The 7,785-nt window shown below is 38.5% G+C and overlaps 1 protein-coding gene across 1 annotated transcript; it reads left to right on the top strand.

The window, feature by feature from the left end:
* Positions 1-5,391: 5,391 nt before the first annotated feature.
* On the top strand, positions 5,392-6,673 carry LOC143862629 (uncharacterized). Its single transcript, XM_077373685.1, has 2 exons — positions 5,392-5,812; positions 5,896-6,673. The coding sequence occupies exons 1-2, from the start codon at positions 5,429-5,431 to the stop codon at positions 6,499-6,501; spliced, it is 990 nt and encodes a 329-aa protein (XP_077229800.1). The 5' UTR covers positions 5,392-5,428; the 3' UTR covers positions 6,502-6,673.
* Positions 6,674-7,785: the final 1,112 nt, after the last annotated feature.

Here is a 7,785-nt window from a genome sequence, read left to right on the forward strand (position 1 = left end):
AAGAGCTAACAAGGGAGGAAATCAAAGAAGAAGGTCAAGGTTGATAGAATTCACATCAAAAGATGGAGTTTTTGATTTTTTTGCATCAAAGGTTAGTAGATTTTGAGTTTTCCTTGAAAATCTAGCTTAAAATAGAAAATATAAGTGGAAAATGCCTAAAATGGTTAGATCTAGCAACCTAGGGCTAAAATCCACCAAAATATGTTTAAAAACATGTCTCATATAAAGATCTAAAGCAATTCAGCTCAGATTTTAAGTTCTAGTTAAATTTCGATGTGAAAATGAAAAAACTAAGTGCTGTCCAGCCTCGTTTTTACCATTTTCATCAATTTTCTGTCAGGATTCGTGAAAATTTCTCGCGTAAGGTGTAGTGCTCGTTGAGATCTTCAATTTGGCATATAATGGTAAAAAATTGGCTAGGAAATAAAGAAGTTATTCCAATTTTAAGATTTCAGCTGAAAATTTAGGTTAAAATGGTGAATTCTTTGATGATTTTTGTGAAAACCTTTACATCTGATGTGTTAGGCTTTGGAATTCAAAAAGATATGTGTTAATATGTGTGTGATGTGAATATCTAGTGAAATCCATGATAGATCTAGGGTTTTGATGTGAAATGCTCTTGTAAAATGTTAAAAAACTTAAAAAATAAATGATGTTCATATTTGTATTTGTGCTTTTTCGCTAAATTTCGGTTAGAATTTGCAAAAGTGATACACATAAAAGTTGTAGAGCTTTTCAAGATCTTCGATTTGGAGTATCATGGCCCTAATTTGGCCCGAGGATGTGAGAGTCATGCTCTTTTTAAGTTTCAGCCATTCAATGTGTTAAAATTTCCAAGTTTTTTGGAAATTTATCGCGTCAAGTAACTTTCGGACCGCTTTTGGTCGGATCTGGCTGGAGCAGGTGTTGAAGACAAAGTTGTTCCTTGAATAATTTTCTAAAACTTTATCCTTGAGCAATTTTTTCAGAAACGATGTTTTGAGTTTCAAAACTGAGTGTGAACTTTCAACTGAAACACTAATGTGTTTTTTAATGGCGATGAGCCGGAAATGGCCGTTTTTCGGCCACTTCCGGCCTGAACCAGACAAAGTGGTCAGATCTACAATTTTTATTGGTAGGGTTTTTTATGATTTTGATGTTTGAGGGGTCCGAAATTCAATGCAAAGTTGCATTTTTCACACTATATGACATAACTATGCAATTTCTTGAAAATCATGGATAACATGAGCTCTAATCATTTTTAGTGGTTGTTTTTTTTATGTTTTGAGCTTAGTAGCAAGTCATGTTCATCTTTTGGATGTTTTCTATAATTTATTTGTCATTTTGGGTCATTTTCGTGAAAATTACATCTTTAGTTGTGATTTTGCCTTTTATTGCTTTTCAAGGATATTTTGGGCTAAAATCATTGTTAACGCTTATAGCTGGATATGATGAGCATACTAACAAGTTTTAAATCATATAGTGAATGATTTACATGAATTGTTTGGCATTATTTAGCCTTTTTGGTGAAAATTGCATGTTGGTGGAAATTTTGCATTTTTTTTTTTTTAAAGTTTGTTTTGAGCTTAGATCAATTAAAATAGATGCTTTTGATTATGTTGAGCATGCTAGTAAGTCACAAATCATATATTGATTTATTTTGTATTTTAGAGCCTTATTTGTGAAAATTGCATGTTGTGCAGAGTGTTTCAATTTTTTTTATGGTAAATGAATGGAACCAGTGCTACATGTCAACCTAGACATCTAAACTTCTAGGATCACTTCCAAGTCATGTCTAGACCTTCCAAATTCCATGAGTCTCATTTTAGGAGACACACTTTGTCTCATTAAAGTGTTTTCCTTTTTAGGAGACATGTTTTGTCTCAATAGTTAGTTTTCCATTTTAGGAGACGAACCTTGGTCTCATAGAGAGTTTATCTTTAGGGGACTTGCTTAGTCCAAGTAACACTCTCCTCTTTTATTTAGTAGACTTTCTTAGTCTTTTAGATACCCTTAGACATTAGTTTCTTCATTGCAAGGGCGATGAAGGCGTTAGCCCAAGCCCATTCTTAGAGGGACCTACCGGATTATGGTAGCACCCTCTGTTATTCTTTTCTCTTCTTTAAGTATGGATTTTATGGCCTTCTATGTACCTTTGAATATTAGAACCTTCTTTCATTGCAAGGGCAATGAAAGAGTCATCTAGAGCCCTCATTAGGAGACATTCTTTGTCTCATTAGGCAGTTTTTCTTTGGGGACAAGCCTTGTCGTTTAGAGCCCATCCCTTAGGCTCTGTTCGCTTGCCTTCCCGCGGTGTCGCGGGAAAGGAAAGTCGCGTATTTTTTCCCGAGATAGTCATTTTTTAGTGTTCTCTTGCTTTCACGAGAAACAGACTTTATATTACGTGGAAATAAAAAAAATGAGGTGGAAAATATGATTTTCTCGCGCTCACGGGGTTCCATTTCCACCCAAAACCGTGGGATTTCTTTTCCTTTTCCCACGGGAAAATAAAACTCGGGTTTTGTTTTTCGTCACTCTCCCTCTCTCGCGACGAAGCAGACGACCAACAGTGAGGTTTTTCTTCTCCGGCTCGTCTCCGGCTCGTCTCCGGTCGGTACGTCCCTCTCTCTCTCTCTTCGTCACTCCCTCTGTTGCTTTGACGAAGCAGACGACGAAAATGGTGAGGTTTTTTTCCTTTTGAAGCATCTTTTCCGGCTCCTCTCGGCCTCCTTCTTCGGCTCCTCTCCGCCTCCTCTCCAGCAAGGTACCCCACTCCCTCTTCTCTCTCTCTGTCCCTCCTTTTGTGATTTTTTTTCCAGATCTAGGGTTTTTTTTTGGGGTTTTCACACATTTAACAAATTTGGGTTCGAATTTATGGGATTTTTGTAATAGGGTTGCAGATTATGAATTTCTACACTGATTTTGCAATGGGGTTGCAGATCTGGGTTCGGATTGTTGGGTTTTTTATTGTTTCAGATTTATGGGTTCAGATTGTTGGGTTTTTTTTCAATGGAGTTGCAGATTATGGGTCTTTGTGTACATTTGGGTTCAGCATATTGGGGTATTTGCAATGGGATTGTAGATTTTGGGTTTCTTTTCACTGATTTTGATTTTTTTGGGTGTTTTTTGTAGAGTAGGGGTTCATATTGTTTTGTTTTTTGCAATGTAGATGAATCATTATGTGTTATATCATTGATTTGTAATTTCTTTTGTCTTTTTTTACATTTGGGTTATGAATTTGGGGTATTTCCAATGGGGTTGTAGATTTCACTGATTTTGAACTTTTTTGGGTTTTTGTTGTACAGTAGGGGTTCATGATTTTCGATTTTTTCACTATTTTTCAACTTTTGTTGCTGTTTTTTTACAGTAGGGTTCGGATTGTTATGTTTTTGCAATGGAATTGCAGCTTATGGGTTACTGGACTGATTTTTAAGATTCTTGTTTTCTGCATTGGTGGTTCTGATATAATAGCTTTGTTGTTGGGTGTGGATGATATGTGGGTTTTGATGATATGTTGGTGGATGGGTGTTGATGATATGTGGGTGGATGGGTGTTCATCGAAAACCCTAGCTTGTTTTGTTGGTTAAGGGTACTAATTTGATCTTTTACAGCGTCTTTTCTAGAGCTTTTTTCTTTTTTTCTTCTTTTCTTGTGTGATTGGTAATGTTTTTTGCTATGTTTATCATAATGAATGGTTGGGTGTTGATGATATGAGGGTGTTTCTGATATAATGCCTTGGTGGTTCGGAGTTGAAGATATGTCGTTGTTTTCGATATAATGTTTTGGTGGTTCGGTATTGCTAGTATTTAGGTTTCAAAGTATGATTTTTAGTGGACTGGAACTGAAATCTCTCGATGTAGGGCTACCATCAACCATCATGCCTCAAGAACTACCAAATAGGAGGACACTGATTATTCGAGCTGTAGCTCTAGTAATGGCTGCGGTAGCTATAGCGACGGTTAGGGTTAGACTTTACGTTGAAGAAAATATGACAAGGGGCCCTTATGAAAGTGGGTACGAAACTCGTAGGACATTTGCTACACATGTTACGAATGCAGAGAATCATTGTATTGCGCTTCTGCGAATGGATGTTCGGTGCTTCCGCAGCTTCGTCGCGATATTTAGAAACACGGTCCTACTTGAAGACACAATACACTGTTGTGTTGAGGAACAAGTGGTGATTTTCTTACAAGTAATTGCCCACAGCCAAAGGAACCGTACTATTAGAGCATCCATTAGACGGTCAGGGGCCACTGTTTCGAAGTATTTTAACAAGGTTCTATGTGCTGTGCTCAAACTGCAAGAGTTGTTCATATTACCTCCATCAAGGGACACACCACATCACATTGCGGACAACCTGAATTTTATGCCTTACTTTAAGGTATCGTTTATTACCTTGTAGTAGCATGTAAGTTGCATAACAAGTTACTCATATGTCAGCATTGACGTGTGACATTTTAAATGTCCATATTGTAGGATTGCATTGGTGCAATTGACGGGACACACATTCAAGCAACAGTAGCCGAGGATCTGAAACCTAGATTTATTTGTCGTAAGGGATGGCCCTCTCAAAATGTGCTAGCTGTATGTGACTTCGACCTGAAGTTTACTTACGTGTTAGCTGGGTGGGAAGGGTCGGCATCAGACTCTAGGGTCCTAGCATCTGCTTTATCAAAGCCGAATGGGATTCCTTCTTTACCAGGTACTACTGAGTTTGTCGTTTACTCCGTACCACTGTTGTTGTTCTCGGTTATGAAACTTATATATATCCCTTCGTGTGTCTGTAGGAAAGTTTTACCTTGCTGATGGTGGGTACCCATGCCTGAGAAATTTTATAACTCCTATCAGAGGCATTGGTTACCACCTAAACGACATTAGAGGGCGCAGACCTTGAACTGCAGATGAGTTGTACAATCAAAGGCATTCATCAGCAAGGAATGTAATCGAGCAGACTTTCGGTGTCTTGAAGAAGCGATTCAACATAATTAATACGCCACCCATGTACCCATTCGAACGACAGGTCGACATAGTGTTAGCCTGTTGTTGCGTCCACAATCACATAAGGAGGGAGATGCCGAAGGATACATACATTCCAATTGTAGACAATGAGTTGGGGCTAACTGTAGCGGAGGAGGAGGACGAAGAAGAAGAAGATCGTTTTCTTACTAGGGCTGAAGATGTGAGAGCGGGCGGTCTGCTTCGAACAAGAATAATGAATCATATGTGGAATGATTTTCAAGGACAACGACGTGGTCGTCATTAGGATGACATGTTTTTGGGTTGTAATAATTTTATGACTATTTCGATTAGACTTCTGCAACTGTGTTTCATCATATGTTGTTTGATTGTATTAGGATTTAGAATTTTTTGGGTTGTAATAGTAATCTGTTTCATCGTATTCTATTTAATGATATATTGTTGTGAGTGATTATTTGGATATTTTTCTACTATGTTCAATGGTACTCTATTTGATGATATATTGTTTCACAATGTTGTAGATATAATGGAATCAACTTCAGTAGAGAGGAGGAAGAAAAATAACTCCTGGAACGACGATATGGATAGGCATCTCATAGTAGCCATACAACATCAGATTGCCGAGGGCCAGAAGGCCCCCAATGGTTTTAAAGATGCTGCGTACAGTGGCGCAGCGCAGGAGCTTACTACTGTCCTTAAAAAGCAGACCACAAAGGACCACGTTAAGAACCGTTTGAAGACGATGAAAACCAACTATAGGTTTCTTAACACTATCGTCAACCTGAGCGGATTTGGTTGGGATCCACAGCTGAAGAAAATATCCGTTGAAGAGCAAGTGAAGAATGACTATTTGGCGGTAAGTATAAGTCGTCATAATTCCTTCATTACTTGAAGACACAATTTTGTCATAATCCTTACAATGCCTCGTTTTGTTTTCAGAGGAATCCTGAACATTTACGCTTCTTTAATAACCGTTGGGAGCTATATGAGGAGATGAAAGTAGTGTTCGGGGAAGATTATGCCACCGGAGAGTTCGCTAGGGACAGACATGCCCCTTCTCAGGACACACAGGATGTTGAGGGGCTTTTCTCATCGAGCCAGGCAATAGGGCTCGATGATATGTTTGATGGTACGACCCCTGCTTTTACTCCTCCCCCAGCTCCTCGTGCTTCCAGATCACGTCATTCATCCCCAGTTAGAGACACCAGCATGGGCTTTAGTGACTCATCGCCACTGAAAACCCCAGCATCAGGTAGTAAGGGGAAGAGGAAGAGGCGAACAAGTGGTGGACAACTTTCATCTGATATGACTTACTTGTCAGATAGTGTTAGGATGGTTGCAGAGGCCATCATTACGACTGGTGAGGTCCATAGCCTTGCTGAATTGAAAGCCGCTGTGATGAGCACCTCTGGTTTCACCATGTTAGAGCTGCTTAGGGCCTATACGTACCTGCACAAAAATCACAAGGATGCTGAAGTCTTCCTTTCCCTTTCCGAGGAAGAGCGAGTGGCTGTGATGGGCGATATTGTGGCGCGTTTGGCGTAGGTTGCTATGGTTTGGGGACCGTTTTTTGGGAATCATACGATCGTATTATATGATCGTAGTATGAGTCTGCTAGTTTTCTGCATCTTTATTTTGGACTTGTTATGTTGTTGTTGGACTTGTTTTGAAGTGGTTTTTTTCTTGGGCTTTATTGTAATGTTGTTTACTTTGTTGGACCGCTTATTGTTCTTGGTATATAGTTCTTGGGTCTTGGAATTATTTTCTTGGACTTGTATATGTTATTACTTTTTAATACTTTATGTTGTTACTTTTTTTATTTGCATTTCTGTAGGTTAATGGCAAAAAACAAGTTTTATGTGGTTTTTAAGGGAAGGCAGGTGGGCGTATATGACAGTTGGCAATACTGTCATCTTCAAGTTAACGGGTTTAGTGGAGCGTGCTTCCGTTCGTATGGGAGTAGGGAGGAGGCAGAAGTTGAACTTATTGTGTTTTTACATGCCATTAGTGGGCCCAACAAAGATAGGAAAGAAGAGACCAACATTCCTACGCCCCAAGCTTCAACAAGCTCTTCTGTGACGAGTTCCTCTTCCAATTAGGTTTTATTGTAGTTCCAAGAAAACATCCCATGACTTATTCTCCGTGATCGCGTTCCAGACCTCTGCTGTGAGTTTCTTCTTCTTCTTCTTCTACTCTTCTTGCACTAGGCTTATATTTAGTCTAGAAGTATTGTCTTAGTAAATTGATATTCTCACTCCCTTTGTTTTAATATTGACATTACCATATTCTAATGTTTAAACTTGTTTCAATACTATCTTTTGCTTTTAATTCCCTGTGACTGAATGGAATTGGGTGGTGGAGCTTATTAAGTACTTACGTAATGTGTGATTGATTGCTTGAAATCAATATTAGTTGTATCACTTAATTTGATCAGAACTTTTCCTTTGGTGCAGGTTAAGGCTTACGCTAACAATTTCATATGGAAGGGTCCCCCAAAGACTGAAGAAGATTGACTTTGTTTCCTATCTTTGGTGTCCCTATTTTTTTTTCTTTTCCTCTTTTGAAAAATTTGTAGGCAAACTTTGCTTTAAGATAATAATTTGGAAATGCTTGATTTCCTTAATCAAATAGTAAATTTTATGTGTCCTCTTATTTGTTAACTGTATCTAAAGAACTTTTTTATCCATTTGAACTCATGATAAATCATGTCACAAATAAATGAAATTGATTATCCTTGGAATTCTGCAGGGGAGTCTAATTACAGCACAGGGATGAGTGACGAAGATCCCACTCTATCTTTACCCTGCAGGAGAGCCCATTGGTGCCATG

Source organism: Tasmannia lanceolata, unplaced genomic scaffold (assembly GCF_043159265.1).
Source record: "Tasmannia lanceolata isolate RefF3 unplaced genomic scaffold, GAP_Taslan_0.1 ptg000037l, whole genome shotgun sequence".
Classification (NCBI taxonomy): domain Eukaryota; kingdom Viridiplantae; phylum Streptophyta; class Magnoliopsida; order Canellales; family Winteraceae; genus Tasmannia; species Tasmannia lanceolata.